The sequence below is a fragment of the Octopus bimaculoides genome, chromosome 4 (assembly GCF_046866305.1).
Source record: "Octopus bimaculoides isolate indiv1 chromosome 4, ASM4686630v1, whole genome shotgun sequence".
Taxonomy (NCBI): Eukaryota; Metazoa; Mollusca; class Cephalopoda; order Octopoda; family Octopodidae; genus Octopus; species Octopus bimaculoides.
Genome location: NC_142931.1, coordinates 142,283,380 through 142,304,377, shown reverse-complemented (window position 1 = coordinate 142,304,377; position 20,998 = coordinate 142,283,380). Strand labels below are relative to the sequence as shown.

General features: G+C 38.3%; 1 protein-coding gene across 2 annotated transcripts in view; it reads right to left on the bottom strand.

Annotated features, from left to right (window-relative positions):
• Nucleotides 1-20,998, bottom strand: part of LOC106877930 (protein argonaute-2) — a 63,133-nt gene that overhangs the window by 16,014 nt on the left and 26,121 nt on the right. For both annotated transcript variants that reach the window (XR_016241713.1, XM_052967533.2), the window contains exons 2-15: nucleotides 20,026-20,055; nucleotides 16,941-17,075; nucleotides 14,812-15,013; nucleotides 12,677-12,797; nucleotides 11,364-11,545; nucleotides 10,594-10,730; nucleotides 7,988-8,122; nucleotides 7,348-7,435; nucleotides 6,362-6,445; nucleotides 4,716-4,779; nucleotides 4,248-4,319; nucleotides 2,751-2,798; nucleotides 942-1,064; nucleotides 39-172 (exon numbers count right to left, since the gene is read on the bottom strand). Coding sequence is in view for 1 of the 2 variants with exons in the window: in XM_052967533.2 (XP_052823493.1) it covers nucleotides 39-172; nucleotides 942-1,064; nucleotides 2,751-2,798; nucleotides 4,248-4,319; nucleotides 4,716-4,779; nucleotides 6,362-6,445; nucleotides 7,348-7,435; nucleotides 7,988-8,122; nucleotides 10,594-10,730; nucleotides 11,364-11,545; nucleotides 12,677-12,797; nucleotides 14,812-15,013; nucleotides 16,941-17,075; nucleotides 20,026-20,055 (1,555 nt within the window). In the remaining variant the exon portion in view is untranslated. The remainder of the gene's footprint in view (nucleotides 1-38; nucleotides 173-941; nucleotides 1,065-2,750; nucleotides 2,799-4,247; nucleotides 4,320-4,715; nucleotides 4,780-6,361; nucleotides 6,446-7,347; nucleotides 7,436-7,987; nucleotides 8,123-10,593; nucleotides 10,731-11,363; nucleotides 11,546-12,676; nucleotides 12,798-14,811; nucleotides 15,014-16,940; nucleotides 17,076-20,025; nucleotides 20,056-20,998) is intronic.

Here is a 20,998-nt window from a genome sequence, read left to right as displayed (position 1 = left end):
CCCAAACAGCAACCTCAACAACAAACAAAGAGAATTACCTGAGGGCTTCCTCTTTGACGTTTTTTTGGGCAGCAAAACAAGCAATAGCCCACACTCTGATCTCTATCCCATTGTAAAACTGTTTGGCACGCATATCCCACACACCTTGGTTTGGAACTGCTAATGCTTTCGTCTGAAACCAGGTTATAGCAAAATAGGTGAAATAAATATTTTTTTTTAAACGACTACAAAAAAAAAAAAAAAAAATTAATAAATTATGAATATGAAGACAGGAATGGCACAGTGGCTGTGCAGGTGAGACAATGGAATCAAAGACATAAAGTTACAAGTTCAAATACTTCTACAGCCAATGTTTTTCATCCTGTCCTCAAACATGTAAGAGGTATATAGCACTGTTTTTCAAAACAGGAACTGGTTCCCAAAATTTCCACCAAGAATTGCTTGGAAATAAATAACTTCAACCAGTCAATACAGTACCAATCATTCAATATTGTACCAAACATATCCAGCCATTAGCACAGCATTGTATCTATGAATAAGGCAATTATCTTTCAAGATCAGAAATACACAAATTGCAAATGGACACAATAGTGAACTATAATTCACAACTACAAGCAGCAGGAGTACCATAAAACTGAGGAGTGTTTTATCAGCTTGCAGAGCTGTGTTCAATTCCACCTACAGGTGGGTAAGACACCCAAAATGGACTGGTCTCATCTGTTTAAATGCTACAGGAACCCAAAATAAGCATCAGACCTGTGAGTCAGAATGAAAAAAAAAAAAAATCTTTTTTACTTTTATTACTTCTTTAATTTAACAAATTGGAAGGATAAATATAGGTAAAAATCAGTATTGGGGAAAGAGTGTGATGTGTTCACTTTCTCAGTTGATAGATGCAGTAAGAATAAGAATAATAATAATAATATTGAGCTGCAGCTTACCCGTCCACCATATTGGATTTTGGGTGCATCTATAACACGCCCTTCAACCTCTACCATCTTTGGATTGACCTGAACACCAAACTGCTGCAAATAGGGATCTTCACTGAAGTTTGCTTTAGACACCTAGAGTAAGGAAAGAAGAACATTATTATTATTATTACTGATATCAGGAATTTATAAACTTTTGAGAGAACATGGAATTGGTTCTGGAAGTACATGTAAAGTTACAAATAACAGCATGTAAACATGAGGTTAAAAAACCCTTTGGGATTGAAAGGTCAAAGGTTTCTAGTGGGACTTTAACTTTTCCTATCGAAAACAGCTATATGTGAACTTTAAGAACCAAGTTCAATAAAAAAATTATTATTATTATTATTAATCATTTTCAGTGGTGGAACTTAAAGTAGATAAAACTATAAATGTTAATATTACGTTATGTGAAGGTGCACGGCTCAGTGGTTAGAGCATCGGGCTCACAATCATGAGGTAGTGAGTTCAATTCCTGGACCAGGCTGTGTGTTCTGTTCTTGAGCGAGACACCTTATTTCACATTGCTCCAGTTTACTCAGCTGTAGAAATGAATTGCAGCGTTACTGGTGCCAAGCTATATTGGTCTTTGCCTTGCCCTTGGACAACATTGGTGGCATTACATGGGCAACTGCTGGTCTTTTAAAAACAACCGTGCCCAGACTGAAGGGGGTCTTTACCCTAATATCGGGTTAAAAACACTTTAGACGGAAAATATCAAAGATTACCAACAGGGCTTGAAACCACATCTGTAAACATGACAGACTTTCTACCATTGGACCAAAACAATCCTTCAAATGTCTATCCATTTTAGGAGCTTTCATGAGAATTGTATGTTGTTTATGTCATAAGAGTTTTGAAATTTTGAGAGATGAAATAAATCATCTTTTAATACTGGAGCTCGAAGCACATAAAGCTATAAATAAATACATGTAAACATCAGGTTGAAAAATCCCTCAGATTGAAAAATCAAAGGCTGTTCATGGGACTTGAACCCATAATTTCTGTAAACATGACACATTTGTTAAACATTGGACCATGTTTAACAGATGTGGAATCAATGCATGTGTGTGTGTGTGGAAGGGTAGTATGAAGCTTGCTTCCAAACCATATTGTTCTGGGTTCAGTCCCACAGTGCAGCACTTCGTAGCACCAGGCCAACCAAAGTCATCTAAGTGTATTTTGAAAATGGAAACTGGAAGAAGACCATCATGTGGGGGAGTTGGCGGGGGTCTGTTTGTCTTCCCATTGTGTTGTTCTTGTAAAGGAGTGTCACTCATTTTCAGTATTCTGTGAAAACATGTCTGGCCATGGGGAAATGTATGGCCATGAAGGTAATAACCTTCATTGGAAACAAGTGAGGGTTGTCAAAAGGAAGGGCATTGAGACGTAGAAAATCTGCCTCAACAAATTCTGTCTAACCCATGCAAGCATGGAAAAGTAGACATCAAGATGATGATGATGATGTGTGTGTGTGTCTGTCTGTCTGTGTGTGTGTATCTGTCTGTGTGTATCTGTGTGTGTGTGTGTCTGTCTGTGTCTCTGTGTGTGTGTGTGTGTGTGTACATATGTATATGTGCCTGCCTGTATATGCATGTGTGTCTCAATATGTATGTATTTGTGGTCCCATTGTCAGGGGAACACCAGACTTACAAAAAGTACTAAGGTTAACTTGATTGTCTAAATCCATCAAGTGGGATTCCAGCATGGCCACAGCTCCATAACTGAAACAAACGAATAACAGAAAAGGAAAAAAAAAAAAATGGAAAAATAATTACATACCAAACTGTTGATGTCCCGTTCTCGGTTTGGTGCTGACCGAGCAGTTTCCTGAAATTAATAAGAGGGAATCTGTCAACTGACAAACAAAACTGGAGAGGGTGTTCCTCTTAGATATTTGTCTAGAAATTGTTACCCACTCACCCAGTCCAACCCTCTGCATCAATCCTCTTATATTCATCTTTATGTAATGTGAGAGTGTGCCCTGCAATGTCTTCATTACCATCTTTGCCCCTTTCCAACTGGGATAACCATGTAATCTCCCTGTCCCTGTCTATCATACTTTAGCCTTTCATTACCTGACAAAGCCATCTCCCTCAATACTATTCCCCACTAACTCAACTGAGGGGTTTTGTTTCCTGAGTTAATTGATGACATCACTAGGGCCAGTGCCAAGTAAAAAGCACCCAGTATACCCTACAAAGTGGTTGGCATGAAGAAAGGCAGCCAGATGTAGAAAATCATGCCCAAGCAGACACTGGAACATGGTGCAGTCCTCTGACTCGCTAGACCCTGTTAAGCTGTTCAACCCATGCCAGCACAGAAAATGGACATTAAACGATGATGTTGATAAGGTTTATGAACTGTTGATGACTAAATCACCATTTAATGTCCACCTTCCATGCTGGCATGGGTGGAACGGTTTGAGAGGAGCCAGTCAGGCAGAAGCCTGCACCAGACTTCTGTGACTCTTTTTTATTCTTTTATTCTTTCACTTGTTTCAGTCATTTGACTGCAGCCATGCTGGAGCACCATCTTTAGTTGAACAAATCGACCCCAGGACTTATTCTTTGTAAGCCTAGTACTTATTCTATTTGTCTTTTGCTGAACTGCTAAGTTACAGGAATGTAAACACACCAACATCGGTTGTCAAGCAATGGTGAGGGGACAGACACAGACACACAAACATATACATCAATATATGTGTGTGTGTGTGTATGTATATATATATATATATATATATGCAATGGGTTTCTTTCAGTTTCCGTCTACCAAATCCACTCACAAGGCTTTGGTTGGCTAGAGTAGAAGACACTTGCCCAAGATGCCACACAGTGGTACTGAACCCGGAACCATGTGGTTGGGAAGCAAGCAGGATTTTTACAACTGGATGCCCTTCCTAACACCAACTACCCAGCAGAGTGGACTACTACTGATGACTACAGCTGGCTACATTGATATAGAGTTGTTGGACAGCTACCACCACATCACAACCTGAGTTGGTATGTTTACATCCCTTGTACCATAGTTGTTTGGCAAAACAGACCTTTAGAAAAAAAAGCACCTGATTTATAAATAAAAAAAATAAGTACTGGATTGGTTTGTTTGACTAAAACCCTTCAAAGTTGTGCCCCAGCATGACCACAGTCCAATGATTGAGACAAATAAAAGATAAGATATTCTTGACATCTATACATGTACTATGAGTGAAAAAGAGAGAAGTAAGGACATAACAGCCACACACACACAAAATAAACGTCCCCACATACAGATACTTACTTTGATCATGGTGGATGTTTGCATTTCAGTTAATTTTTTTATACAACGTTGGCCGCCAACAATGTTGCAAACCTGCCATGAGAATAAAAAGAAATTCAAAGTTAAAATGCGTCACATAAAAAAAAAAAATCAATTTACAAAAGTTTAAATCTAATGTAACAAGGGGAGGGACCACTGAAATAACACAAGAAATGGAAAATTCTGTGTGTGTATGTGTGTGTGTGTAGTTATAGGTATGGCTGTGTGGTTAAGAAGCTTGCTTCTCAACCATGTGCTCTTAGGTTCAGTACCACTGTGAGGCACCTTAGAGAAATGTCTTCTACTATGGGCATAGGAGTGGCTGTGTGGGAAGTAGCTTGCTTACCAACAAAAAAAAAAGGTATGACAAAACAAAAAATTAAAAAGAAAAATATAAAGAAAAAAAAATAGAAATCTGCAAAAGATGAAGTAAACAAGGAAAAAGCTTACTTCTAAAGGCAAATAAGTATGTTTTTGTTCTTGACCAACTTGCAGACAAGGTAAATGCGGATATCTGAAATGAGAAACATGAAAGAAAGAAAGGTGAAGAAAAAAGTAAACAATGGATTTTCAAGACAAACTTCTGATAATCAGAGAGATATTGGGTTGTCCGGAAAGTTCGTGCCGATTTTTAAAGGAAAGAAAACGGTCAATAAATACTTGCCATTACATTTTTAATCAACCAAATATGAACCATTTTGTTGCACAATGCGTCTCCATCTTTCCTTTAACTTGAAAATACCCTCTTCCCAGAATTGAGGTGGTTTCATGGCAAATAAGTCGAAAGGTAAGCTACTATAAATCGGCACAAACTTTCCGGACAACCCAATACAAACTTTCATGATTATACACATGCACACACACAAAACTATAACTATCGCCATGCAACAAACTATATCCTTTTCCTTTAACATCATCATCATTTAACGTCCGTTGTCCATGCTGGCATGGGTTGGACAGTTTGACCAGGGCTGGCACGCTGGAAGGCTGCACCAGACTCCAGTCTGATTTGGCACGGTTTTCTACAGCTGGAAGTCCTTCCTTATGCCAACTACTCAGAGCGTAACGGGTGCTTTTTTATGTGCCACCGGCACAGGTGCCATTTGTGTGACACCAGTATCTACCACGACCACGATTTTACTTAGCTTGATGGGTCTTCTCAAACACAGCATAATGCCAGGGGTCTCATTCATTCGTCATTCCTCCGTGAGGCCCAACACTCGAAAGGTGCTTTTCACATACCACCAGCATCCTCTATCTTGCTCCCATAAGGTGACGGTTACATGACATCAGCATCAGCCACAACTATGATTTCACATGGCTTTCAGGGGTTAATTTATAAGGATTATCATAATTATAAGGATATTTAGTACAGCTCAATTTTAGGAAAGAAAACAGTCTGATAACTTTATTACACTGACCCCAGAAGAATGACAGGAAAAGATTATTCAACACCTGGTATAAAAACCACCATCCTCAACACTACCCAACACCTTTAATTAATGATGATGCCATTGCTATAGTAATCTTTATATACTAAATCTAAATAATTAAAACAGAGGTTTTTCCTAATTTTCCAAGTTTAGTTTTTACTCCTGGTATATTATGACCATGCACCACACACATCCACCCTTTCACTACCACACCCAAATTAAATCCTTCCCTTTCCCAAGTATTTCATAGAACGTGAAGGCGCATGGCTTAATGGTTGGGATATTCAGCACACAATCCTAAGGTCGTGAGTTCAATTCCTGGCGATGCGTTATGTCTCTGAGCAAGACACTTTATTTCACATTGCTCCAGTCCACTCAGTTGGCAAAATTGAGTAGTACCTGTATTTCAAAGGGGCCAGCCTTGTCACACTCTGTGTCACGCTGAATCTCCCTGAGAACTACATTAAGGGTACATGCGTCTGTGGAGTGCTCAGCCACTAGCACATTAATTTCACAAGCAAGCTGTTCCGTCGATCGGATCAACTGGAACCCTTATCATCGTAACTGTCAGAGTGCACTTTCATAAAACATAGAAACACATTCCAACATCACCACCGCCACCACCATCTGTGACATAAAAATGTTTTGTTTTTTAATACTTACAATAACTTCATTTGGTATTTTTCATAAAAATATTTAGCAACTGTACATTCTACTGTTTGACCGTTTTCCAACTGTAAAGGGAATCTGCAAGAGAAAATTAAAGAATCTTAAGTTACGGTGTCATTAATATCTCCTTTAAACAGCAATAAATTTTGTTATTTTTACCCTAAGGTGAATGTAGCATTGTACGTGATGCACTGGAAGTAAGGGAGAAAGGGGCATCAGGTGATAAAGGGAGCAATTTGATCCTCTTCTTTTTGTTGTTATGTTGAATGTCAACAGAAACACTCAAAAGAAAAAAAAAAAGGGCAACAAAATAACTTGAAGTGTAAAAAGACAGAAAAGGTTTCTTTGAGTAGGCAAATAACTCTGAAAAGGAACACAACTGCTGATGGAACTTCTGCAACTCTGAGACACTCTCTGCCTTACCCACTGCCCACAAGACAATGACTAAGGACCCCCCATGATTGGACATGTCTGTTCTTGGCCATTGCCTGAACAAAGAAAAGGCCACTGAAATCACCTGCTTCATCACCCAACATCATTTGTTCCCTCACTTCCAGTGCATCACCAAATAAAATCTCCTTTCACTTCCAGCACATCAGCCATTATGCCATCATGAATGAATGATTTGGTAGAATTGTCCAAGCAGCAGACAAAATGTGGACAGTGAATGCAGACATGTGGAAGATTGGAAAGAATGACACAAGTGCAATTTGTTAGATGTATAATGTCAGTGTGCACAAATGAGATGAACTGATAGGAAAACTAGGTGTAAGAGAAATCGGCTGTAGCATGCAAGAAACATGTCTGTATTGGTAGGGACAAGTGATGTGTACGGATGATGAGAGAAGGGTAAAGATGTCCTCTTAAACATCTAACAGAGCTGTATAGACCCTGAAGTATAAACATACAAAAACAGTGAAGGTGAGAGAAGAAGATAAAAGCAAGAACAAGACAGAAATAAATGTGCAAAAACAACATACGACTGTGTTTGAGCAGGTCGCCTGGTCACATTGCAAACCCTGTACTTTCGTCTCATTTGCCCGCAGTGAGTGATTTCAACTTTTAGACCTGAATCATTAAAAAAGGCAAAAGAAAAAAAAAAGTGGGTGAGATTCACAGTTTGAATTTCAAATCAAGGAACAAAGACGATGTATAGATTATACATAGTTATTTCCTCGATTTTTGCTTATACATTACAAAGATCTTAAAACTTGGCATATATAGTGTCATTTCATTCTTTTTAGAAATTGTCAGCATGACATCAGATAAACTAAATTAAACATTTTACAAAGCAAGACATTTCTTATACTTTGAAAATAACTACAGTCTGGAAGACATTCATGAAGTGTGCGTTTTTCTTTTCTTTTTGTCTTTTCTACATAACGGACAAATACTATGAAATAACAGCTTGAAAAAAAATACTAAATATTTGTCTGCAATATTGGCACAGGCATGACTGTGTGGTAAGAAATCTGCTTCTCAACCACATGGTTCCAGAACTGAACCAGAAACCATGTGATTGGGAGGCAAATTTACTAGCTACACAGCTACGCCTGCACCAAAATCTATTAAAATTGTTTAAAGCAAAAATTCTAAGCAAAAGAAAGAAAAACAACAAACCTTTAATTTCTTTAGTAAATTTGACCCGTTGAGCATCTATGAGGGGTCGTTTCTGTTCTGATAAGTTTCGTAGTTCCAGCACATCACACAGGAAGCTGGTAACTGGTTGAGCCTTGTAAAAGGCTGTAGCTGACACTAAAAACAGAGTTAAATAGTAAACAGCAACATAATCTTGAAATTTAATTTTGTAATTTCCCAATGGAATTGAAGAAGGAATTCATATTTCTTTATTGCCCACAAGGGGCTACACACAGAGGGGACAAACAAGGACAGACAACAGGATTAAGTCGATTATATCGACCCCAGTACGTAACTGGTACTTATTTAATCAACCCTGAAAGGATGTAAGGCAAAGTCTTGGCAGAATTTGAACTCAGAACATAGGGTCAGACGAAATACCTCTAAGCATTTCACCCGGCATGCTAACGAAATGAAGTAGAAATTCAATCATTATCATCAACGCTTTAACGTCCACTTTTTCAAGCTAGCATGAGTTGGACAGAGTTTTATTGAAGCAGATTTTCTATGGCTAGATGTCCTTCCAGTCATCAATCCTCAATAATTCTTTCCAAGTAAGGGAATATTGCCTTCCACCATCACCACACACGTTTACTCAGAATATTAGGAAAAAATGACACTGCTTGGATGACCATGGTAATCATTTTACAGCAGTCACATGATGTGAAGACAAGGAGACACCAACATTCAAACACTCAATCATACACACATCATATGTGTGTGTGTTTGTATCTGCATGGTGTGAGCAGGTGTTATTATCTGTCTTGATATTCACAGTAATACAGTGTCATTTGTTTGCAATTTTCCCTGTAAACATGCCTAATTGTGCTGTCCATGCTTGAAGAACTAAGAAAAATATTATCTTGCTTTGAAATGGTTGTGGGTTGGTGACAGGATGAGCATCCACCTATAGAAACACTATGAATTTCATCTGACCCATGCAAGCATGGAAATGTTAAAGCAATAATGATGATGAACCAGAATCAGGAAAGTTGGTATGAAAAAGGTTATGAAGTTGATGGAGGTTAATTTTCAGGATGTTATTTATCATGTTATGACATGGAAGACATCGTTTGGGTGAAATCACAGCTCAGGTATATAATGAGGTAGGTTGTAGTTCTATCATCATCATCATTGTTTAAAGTCCGCCTTCCATGCTGGCATGGGTGGGATGATTCCACAAAAGCTGGCCTGGCAGAAGACTGCACTGGACTTCTGTGACTGTTTTGGCAGGATTTTTACAGCTGAATGCCTTTCCTAACACCAACCACTTAGCTGAGTGGACTTAGTGCTTTTTACATGGCACAAGCACAGGCAAGGTCAGTTTTGGCAAGGTTTTTACAGCTGGATGCCCTTCCAAACACCAACCACTTTACAGTGTGGACTGGGTTCTTTTAAGTGGTACCTGCACTGACAGGGTCACCAAGTACTTGCAAGGAATAAAACAAAAAGACTTCTAAGAGGGGAAGAGGCATTTTATAGATATCTCCAATCTGTGCTAGCATCAAGATCATCATTTAATGTCTGCTTTTCCATGCTTACGTGGATCAGATGAAATTTTTTACAGCCAGATGTCCTTCCTGTTAGCAACCCTGACATGTTTCCAAGCAAGGTCATGTTTCTCCCTGGCCAGACCCATTTGAACAGAAGACTGGAAATGAAGGACACTGCCTTGTATGTCTGTGACACTTCCAAGTATCACATGATGTCAAAACAAGGAGACAGTGACATACACACAATATATACATCGTTGGTCATGGTGCCAGAGAGAGGAGTTAAGCTGAAAGCCAGGAGGAGATTTGGAGAAGTGATTTGGTCACCTCCACTGACCTCCCACCAACAGGGTGTTACAGTTCAGGATCAAAACATCTGATGAATATTGGATACCATCTGCTGACATCAGTTCTTCTTGGCCACTTTGATGAGTGGAAAGAGACCTCCTGTTTGTTAACATATACTGCATATAGTGTGCGTTTATATATATCATCATCCTCGTTTAATATCCGTTGTCCATGCCGGTATGGGTGGGACAGTTTGACTGGGCTGGCACGCTGGAAGGCTGCACCAGACTCCAGTCTGATTTGGCATGGTTTTCTACAGCTTAATGACATACATACATACACACACACATACAGGAGAGGAAGAGAGATAGAAAGATAGATACACACATATATACCCAATGGGCATTTTCAGTTTCTTATTCCTTTATTGCCCACAAGGGGCTAAACATAGAGGGGACAAACAAGGACAGACAAAGGGATTAAGTCGATTACATCGACCCCAGTGTGTAACTGGTACTTAATTTATCGACTCCGAAAGGATGAAAGGCAAAGTCGACCTTGACAGAATTTGAATTCAGAACATAACGGCAGACGAAATACCGTTAAGCATTTCGCCCGGCGTGCTAACGTTTCTGCCAACCAAATCCACTCTCAAGGCATTGCTTGATTCAGGGCTATAGTAGAAGCCACTTGCCCTAGGTGCCATGCAGTAGGATTGAACCCGAAACAAACTTCTTAACCATGCAGCGATACCTGCACTAGCATGATAAAAACAGAGAAAGCAATGATGACAAACTATATAAGTACCATCAATATTTAGCATCATCTTCCAGTTGGATGGGCGAACACTTTGATGAAAGCCAAACCAAACCTCTCTGCCACCACCAAGCGGATAGTGCTTCGTTCTGGGTTGGTTGAAAAAAGAACGACCCACTGGAGTATATCTGGAAAAGAAAAAAAAAAGGCAACAAACTCATCATTATCTTCATGTTTTTCCCAAGTGAGGTCAAACAAGTGCAGCAAGGAGACGATCAATAGAGCTGATTTATCGTATCTAATTATTCAGTTCAATGATTCATCAGATGCATCATTTAAGGACAAGCAATAGAGCAAACGATTCATTAATGGTTGCAACAGGGATGGAGACTATTGTATCTTGTGTTAAGTAAAGCTAGTGTTAGGAACATAAATTGTGACTAAGGTTTGGTGGAAGATTTTAATTCTAAACTTTTGAAACCAAAACATTTGTACTACAGAGCCAGAGGCGGTTTCAGCTGGGTTGGTATCAAAAGGGTTAAAGCAGTGATTTTCAATCAATTTTTGCCTATGGACCCCTCTGATTCCTCTTTTACTCAGGTGGACCCTCATAGCCGTTCAATGCTTAAAAAATCCTATTATATCACAAGGAATTGTATAACAGAATTGTTAAAATATTTTGAGTATTATAGAATTATGACCAATTTATTGCACAAACTTTAACAACAAAATCTTATATGGACCCAGAAGGGTCACATGGACCGCAGTCAAGAACTGATTTAAAGCCTCAAAGAAATTCACATCAAATAAGTTCCACTCACATCATACTTGGTTGGTGTCGCATCACTACATCCAAAGCTTGTGTAGCATCATATGGAATTTTCTGGGTTCGTCCTGAGAGGGCCTCTTCAAGTGCAAACAGGTTAACTTGTGCTACCCATTTAATCCCTACTTTAAATATCCGATCCTTTCCCTCTCCTGGCAAAGTCACCTCAAGCTCAACCTAATTGAAGAAAACAAAAAGAAAAAGTTTAAACAAAAAAAAAGCATTATTTACATTTGACGGATATTTGTCCTCATCTTGTTTGTTGTTGACACGTTTCGGCTGATATACCCTCCAGCCTTCTTCAGGTGTCCCGGGGAAATTTCGAACCTGGGTTCTCATTCCTAAGGTATCTTTCGATATTATTATTATTATTATTATTATCCACTGCCTGGAATCGAACTCAGAATCTTGGGATTAGCAGCCCGCGTTTTTAACCACTATGCCATATGCCCGTGGGCAATGTCTTTTAGTGATTACATTTCAGAGATTTCAAATTTGGAAAAGAAAAAAAAATTTGACAAACAAACAAGAAATCGTTGCAGTGGAATTAAGATATAGAACAATTAATAAGACTGACTGGTTTAATACCTATACATACCAGCCCCCACCCCACCCTCCACCCCACCCTCCACACCACTGACATTATCCAAAGAAAAGGCAAAGACAATACAGCTTGGCACCAGTGACATCGCAACTCATTTCTACAGCTGAGTGAACTGGAGCAACGTGAAATAAAGTGTCTTGCTCAAGAACACAACACGCAGCTTGGTCCAGGACATTGAACTCAATCTTACGACTGCACTGGTTTTGGTCATGAGATGCAGATGGAGGCCAACAGCTCCATAAAGAAGTGCCAATCTCTCAAAGTGCATGAACACATAGAAGAGGGAGACCCAGAAAAACATGGGACAAAGTACTGAAGGACAACCTCAGGATGCTGAAGCTTTCAGCTGGGATGACAAAGGACCGAGATATCTGGTGCTTTACTGTGCTCAAGAAGACCCGTGCTTCACAACAGAAGTGTCAAGGCCATCCCTCTGCTGAAGAGGATTGACCTACAAGGGCCGTGTGCCATTGCCACGTAAAAGCACTCATAAGGCGTCACTTCGAAAGCACCCAACACACACTGTAAAGTAGCTGGCATTTGGAAGGGCATTCAGCCATAAAAACCAAGTCAAATCAGACTAGAGCTTGGCACAGCTTTCCAGCTCTGGTCAGACCATACAATCCATACCAGCTTGGAAAACAGATGTTAAAGGAAGATGATGATGATATTAGTAAGAAAACTATATCTGTTGCAAGACTTACCCGTTCTCTATCAAAAGGAAGAAGCATTCGACTGTATAAATTTTTTCTACCATCAAAAACTGGTTTTTCTCCATGGAATATTTTAGCACTGTAAGCCTGTACCATGGTTTCTACAATCTCTCTAAAACACAAAAACGAAAAGAGAAAAATGTTAAGTTTACTACGATCAATCATATGGAGACGGCAAACTTACTATTAGCCTCGTGAGACAGAGGCGATGTCAAAGGAACCTTATTGAAGAACAGACATGCAAAAAATATGTGGGAGAAAGAGAAACTTCTTTCAGGACCAGACTCAACAACTTCAATTCTTTGTTAAGTATGCAAGAGAGGTGAAACTTACTTTATAACACAAATGATAGATATATATATATATATATATATATATATATTGTCTGTATATTGAGTTTTTTTCAATTTAGTTATAAAATAAACAGATTAATCAACAAAATATAGTGTCTGCAAGTTGATGAGTACCTCATATTCCCCTCCATTTTCTCATTGCTATATAAATTTAGGGTAAAATAACCCCCTTTTACCCACACCCACTTACTGCACTTGATAAATCACTGGTGTAACAATAATTGGGTACCCTCCCAGTAGTATATTGGATAGATACTATCCCTTAGTGGGTTGAATCCTCAACCCCTAACTCTCTTGCATTATATATATATATATATATATATATATATATACAAGAATAAGGGCAGGGAATCGTCAATTAGTAATAGAATTAATAATTAACAATTTTGCCAAGTAGTTCAGTATGAAAAAAACCTTTATCGGTAAAATCATTTATCATCGTAAATATACAGGGATTAGCATTGAGTTGCTTCTCCAACATACTGAAAATTTAGAAATAGCAGTCAAAAAACTACTGATTCTAAACTACAAATTTTTCTCTAAATGGATGGCGATATTTATGGCGCACATAGAGACACTTTCAGATTTATCAGAATATTGGGCTGATGAGACGGAATAGATTAATATCTTAACCGCGAAACGTTCGTATCCAATTAACTAAAGGCAGGTTTGTTTTTGCTTTTCACTCAGGTTTTTTGTTCTATGTGCGCCATAAATATCGCCATCCATTTAGAGAAAAATTTGTAGTTTAGAATCAGTAGTTTTTTGACTGCTATTTCTAAATTTTCAGTATGTTGGAGAAGCAACTCAATGCTAATCCCTGTATATTTACGATGATATATATATATATATATATATATATATACATATGTATGTATATATGGACATTGGCGAACACTATGCATTACATCAGTAGAGGATACTGAAAAAGTGTAAACCTTACTTGAATAGCAGTACGAGGTGCAGGCTCTGCTTGACCAAGAAAAAGGTCATACTAAAAAACTCACTGTCCAAGCACCTGACCTGCTATTTTTAGTGATTGTAGTTGGTCAAAGACTTACACCTCTCACTTGCAATACCTTTATCATCATTTAACAGCATGTTCCAAGCTGGTCTCCAACTGATCACTGGTCTGTGTTATCATAAATGAATTTGTGATAAGTGTAACATGGTTCACAATTGAGCGTACCATGTTAGCCCAGATCAGTGACAAATGAATCAGTGATAAACAAAGCTACATGAATCTAATACTGAAGTTTCTACACACTTGATGTTTCTACTAATGTCGCCAATAAGACATCCAGCATGTCCGGAAAATTCACCATATGGACAATGATAAAGCATAATAAATCAGCATTTTAAAAAATAAATAATTTTTAAAAAATGAATGAGAAAAGATTTTATAAAAGCATTAAATAGCTAAGTCTTTATTCGACATCAAACATTAAAAAAAAAAACATGATGAAATCATTTAAAATGAAATTTTTTATGGTGAATTTTCCTATGGCAAAATTTCCTGTAACCAGCATCCAGTCTGATTCAGGATTATTTATCAACTCTGCAGAGTGGTTGGTGTTAGGAAGGGCATCCAGCTGTGAAAACCCTGCCAAAACAGACACAGTAGCCTAGGGTAGTTCTTCTACCAAGCAGTCTCTTGTCAATTGTCCTACCCATGCATGCATGGAAGATGGCCATTAAACGATGATGAGAAAACCAGTTTCAGCAAATTTTACTTTTTATTTAATGAAGGGAATTATAGCAATGGTTGTTTACCTGTTTACCCGGCGTGGACATTTGTCTGGTGATATGCTCACCTCATAATGGTGAATGTTGTATTTAGGAAATGAAATCTTGAAAAAGTTTGCTCGTAACTGGATCGGTCTGCCAAGCTGGCCGACATTAGGCCGTGATGGTGAGACAAAATCTGGAAGTGTTGTTGGAACATCAACGATACTACCCTGTGTGGGTTGTAATGCTGGGATGGAACCAAAATAGAAATTTTGATAAAAGAAAAATGTCATATTACATAATTCTCAAACATTGCATGAAATATGCAACTAGATATCTAACTTTGCATTTTACAAACTAGAGAGCAAAATAATTACAGTTAATAGTCATCAATATGGCGGCAAACTGGCAGAATCGTTAGCACGCTGGGCGAAATGCTTAGCGGTATTTCATCTGTTGAGTTCAAATTCCGCCGAGGTCAACTTAGCCTTTCATCCTTTCGGGATCGATAAATTAAGTACCAGTTACACACTGGGGTCGATGTAATCGACTTAATCCCTTTGTCTGTCCTTGTTTGTCCCCTCTATGTTTAGCCCCTTGTGGGCAATAAAGAAATAAGTATTTTGTTCATCTTTATGTTTTGAGTTTATGTTTATGTTTTGAGTTCAACTTTGTCTTTCATCCTTCCAGGGTTGATAAAATAAGTACCAGTCATGCACTGGGGTTGATGTAATTTATTTCTTAATTGCCCACAGGGGGGCTAAACATAGACAAGTACTCTACAGTAAGAGTGCATAAACTGCACCTCTCTGCCAAGCCAATTCCCCAGCCATTGCAGCAGAGAAGGCTCACCAAACCAGTAAGATCACTAACTCACAAACTGCTTCCACACCCAGCTGTGGCTGGGAGAGAACATGCCGAGGCTTCAGTCCTGCAGTGGACCAAACATAGGCAAATCCAATTCAAACCTCAATTAAATATTTAATTGTTTCATGCTATCCTAACAGGACACTATATATCCAGATCTAACTAGCCGTTGTCATGACACCACTCTCAAAACATGAATAACCTGTACCTGATTCTGTTTCCTTCACGCATTCATTTGTTCATTAAAATCAGTTTTCCTTACCAATATGCATTTGACAAAGGAAATAAATGAAGCAGAAAGTCATCAAATTTTCTAAGGAAATGGAATGAATAAAAAGAAAAGCCGTTAGAAAACTGATTATAGCAGCGACTCCATCTAAGAATATCTGAAGAAGGAATTTTATTCCAAAATATTATATCAGACTATGGATGACTAAATTACAACAGGTACAGAGCCCATTGCTTGTATTATAGTGCATTGTTGTACCATTCAAAACTTTTTATTCTTTATAAAGTACTATATTTTATTGCATTCTCTTGGAAAATTTGAAGACTTTCTATATTTGTATATTAAACAAACTTAGGAACGATTACTTCTTTTCTTCTGGCTAATATTATTATTATTATTATTATTATTATTATTATTATTCTGTACACTATTAAACATATATATATATATATATATATATATATATATATATAGTCCAAATAAAGGTTACAAACCTTAAGGGATAGCAAAATCCTATGAAAGTACTGGTTAGTTACCTATCCAAAGAATGTTGAACATTACAGTTAATACTCAACTGCTAAGTAAATAATATAAACCGTGGTTTATATATATTTATCTATTACAATAAGATAAGAAAATAGAGAGATAATTAATAAATTATTATTTATTAATTAAAAAATTGACACATTTTAATAAATTATTATTTATTAATTATCTATCTATTTTCTTAACTGTTCCTTTCTACTCTAGGCACAAGGCCTGAAATTTTGGGGGAGGAGGCCTGTCGATTAGATCGACCCCAGTATGCAACTGGTACTTAATTTATCGACCCCAAAAGGATGAAAGGCAAAGTCAACCTCAAGGATGTGAATATTCATTGATTCAGATATAAATCACTAGACGAAGCATATGTTAACGAGCTGTTTCAATACTAATAGATAAATAAGTATTTGACAGAGAAAAGCTAGAAAAGACAGGGACTGAATAATAAAGGGGTCTCTTGAAACAGGAATAACCTGGATGAATCAGTTTATTTTTAGGAGGATCATTTGGTGGAAGAATGTTAAAAAGGTCATACCTGAGGGAAGTCCACCAGGTGGTGGCCCACTCGGTGGCGGCCCGACTTGTGGTAGTCCGCCAGGTGGAATTCCACCTGGGGGCAGTCCGCCAGGTGGAACCCCACTTGGGGGCATTCCGCCTGGCTGTAGCCCACCTGAAAAAAAAGAGAGGAAAAATTTATTATTAATATTATTATTATCATTACTATTAATAAAGTTTTGAATGGTACAACAATGCACTGTAATACACTGTTTGCAGGAGGAAAAAGTGAGAGAAAGTTGTGGCAAAAGAGTCAGCAGAAGTTTGTCATTACTTTCCGCCAGTGTCGCGTGGAGCTTAGGTGTTTTGCTCATAAACACACACATCACCCGGTCGGAGATTCGAGCCCATGATCCCTCGACCGCGAGTTCACTGCTTAGCCACTAGGCCATGTGTCTCCACATGGCACATCAATAGTTTGTCATATTATTGGCTGCAGTCCACAAAGCCATTGCTATAAACTGTCTTCCTAGTTGAAGCACAGAAAAAAAAAAAGAAAAAAAAAACAATCACTGGACATTAATGTCCAGTGATTTATTTCATGGGGCTTCAGTATGAAAGTCTGGTTACATTATTTCTTCAGCTGTGCAGTTTTTCTGTATGTAGTAAACGGTATTCCTTCCAGTTCTCTCTTAGCCTGGGTTCTAATACAGAAATAAATTTGCACACCCAGCAAACTACCCAGTCTTTTGTTTTCAGGTATCACTATGGTATTTCAACCACTTATAGCTGTTATTCAGAGGCCATATGTAGTAATTTACTCACTTGCACTTGTCATCCACTTTTAATTGTTATACACATGTGAAATAATATGGCTTCACCTTTAGACATTTTAACACTTGTTGGCATGACCTCCTGCAGCGCCAATTTAAGTGTTCATTTCTTTGGACTTTGAGTAATCCTGTGGCAAAACTCCTGAATAACTTCCAGCATTCGAACTGTAGTGTCTCTGTTTCGAGGTGTTGTGCACTAACCATGTAGCGCACCACTTCTGAACCAATTTTTGTATTGTTCTCTTTGCTAGTAAGCCTTTACCCTGAAACTTGACTTCAAAAATTTGACACATTTGTTCAACAGAACCCCTCACATGCACTTCCACAAGCTCTGGAGAAGACCCCCTTTAGTCATGAATGACCATGGGATTGCACTGAGAAAGTTACCCTCCGAGGAACAAGTCCGGGCAAGGTTGTTTATGGAAGACCAGCAGTCACCCAGGCATACCAGCCTCCCCTCTCAACGCCACTGATGTTATCCAAGGCAAAGGCCGATACAGCTTGGCACCAGTGATGTCGCAACTCATTTCTACAGCTGAGTAAACTGGAGCAACGTGAAATAAAGTATCTTGCTCAAGAACACAACACGTATCCCGGTCCGGGAATCAAACTCACAACCTCACAATCGTAAGCTCAATGCTCTAACCACTGAGCCATGCGCCTTCACAAGCTCTACTCCTTCCAATATTGAGTACGTAATCTAGCAGAAAAGGCTAGAGATGTCCATGCATTGCAATCTTACAATCAACTAATGTGGTGAGGCTGCGGTGAAGATAAGATGGCAAACAGTCAACAAATGCACCATCTTTGTGCAGTAGTTACAAACAGTCAAAATAACGCAGTGGCATTTGCAAATGAAAGGCTGGGTGCTTTGTCATGTGTGTAAATTTATTTCTGAATTTAAACTATGTTATGGAACCTGGGCTACTAATTTTTGTATACCACCCTGTACATCAACAAATTGTTAGATATACAAGTACACACACATATACATTAACAGACACACACACACACACAACCATTAGTGAAACTGGATTGCAAAATACAGTAATATTAGAACTACCAACAGTGCTAGTAAAATTATACAGCTTTTCTTAGGGAGACAAAATCTAAAATCAGCTCAGATGTTTGAGAATGGAATCAAAATGGTAAATAATGTAAGTGGTGTTTAGGGTAGAAATTGGTCTCATAATAAATTAATTGCCGAGTTTAGAATTACTGTGATGACATGGATGTAACTGAATTAACAACTTGGCTTCTGAAAATAAATACAACTTTAAATTGGAAACTGGTATTTCATTTCAAGCATTTACCACTTACTTTGCAAAGTAATTAAAATAAAAAGAAAAGAAATGAAGAATGTACTCAGCTTATTCATCAAGAGACTCTCATGGATAGCTCTTAACTCTTATCCTGTCCCGTCTATCACACATAATACACAGGACATAATTCCCAGGCATCCATACATCCTGTTTGATGCACATTCTTAATTGTTTTTTTTCATCCACTAGAGTAACTTGGGAGTTACAAAAATGAAGGTTTTTATTCTTCAGAACATATTTAATAATGGACAGGGTAAACTAAATGTCTGAAAACAAGCATACATTATTTACATTTGACGGATATTTGTCCTCATCTTGTTTGTTGTTAACACAATGTTTCAGCTGGTATACCCTTCAGCCTTCATCAGGTGTCTTGGAGAAATTTTGAACCTGGGTTCTCATTCCTAAGGTATTTCCCCAAGACACCTGATGAAAGCTGGAGGGTACATCAGTCGAAACGTTGTGTTAACAACAAGATGAGGACAAATATCCATCAAATGTATGGGAGACCCCCTTCGGTCATGACTGACCATGGGATTGCACCTACAAAGTTACTCTCCGAGGTACAAGTTCGGGCAAGGTTGTTTATGGAAGACCAACAGTCACCCATGCATACTGGCCTCCCCTCTCTATGTCACCAATGTTAGCCAAAGGAATGGCAAAGGCCGATACAGCTTGGCACCAGTGATGTTGCAACTCATTTCTACAGCTGAGTGAACTGGTGCAACGTGAAATAAAGTGTCTTGCTCAAGAACACAACACGCAACCCGGTCTGGGAATCGAACTCACAACCGTAAGCTCGACACTAACCACTGAGCCATGCGTCTTCACTGTCCGTCAAATGTAAATAATGTACATAATTCCTCATCTCTTAAATATAGAACTGTACAAGCATGGAAGTTTACAACAAACATATGAAAATGCTTTGAACAAGCAAAGGGTAAAAACTATTTTAAAATACACAACTTACCAGAAATTTGGGGGTTCATGCCAGGCCCTCCTGAAGGAAAAAAAAAAAGAAAAATGTATAAATATACCAACATCATATTTTATATAAGGTGAAAATCAGGATGGAAAATGAAGAAAAGAAGAAAAAAACAGCTTAGGTTGTATGGTTAAGAAACTTGCTTCACAAACAAATGGTTATAGGTTCAGTCCCACCTTAGGAAAAAGTTTACTGTAGCCCTGGGTTAATTAAAGCCTTGAGACTGGATTTGGTAGAGAGAAACTGAAATACTTTTGTGCACATGCATCTGTTCATTAATGCATTTGTGTATGCACGCACACATTTGCATGTGTGTGTGTGCACATCTGTCTGAACACTGTAGGATGCGTGTAAGCAATTGTCATCCTTATACAAAGAAATGTAGTGTGGTTTCCAGGTTTCCATGAAATACTTGTCCATTCCTGGGGGGGGGGGATACTACCTTGCTGGGAAAAAAGTACGAGTTGGAAACAGGATATTGTAAATCCTATATTTACTTAGTTTGAATAAAAGACAACACAGATCCAAGGCTTTCGGCCATAGTTCTGCTCAAACAAGGTTGACCTGGGGTTAAATAACAACAGTTTTGAATTAATGTCCAACATAGTTTTGTAGTCCTGAATTAAACCAAACATGGCATATTTTGTCAGAGGGGTCTGCTATATTTGTATTTGAGGTGCTTCCCAATCATGTGGTCTTGGGTTCAGTCCCACTGAGGGGCATCTTAGACAAATGTCTTCAATTATAGCTCTGGGCCAACAACAGGTGTGTTTCCAACCGGTGTTGGTGTGTTTATGTCTTTGTAACTTAGCAGTTCCACAAAAGCGACCAATAGAATAAGCATAAGACTTAAAAAGAAAAAAGAACTGGGGCCAATTTGTTCGATTAGGGTTGACATCAGGCTGTAGAAAACCTGTCTCAACAGATTCCATCTGGCCCCATGCAAGTATGGAAAACT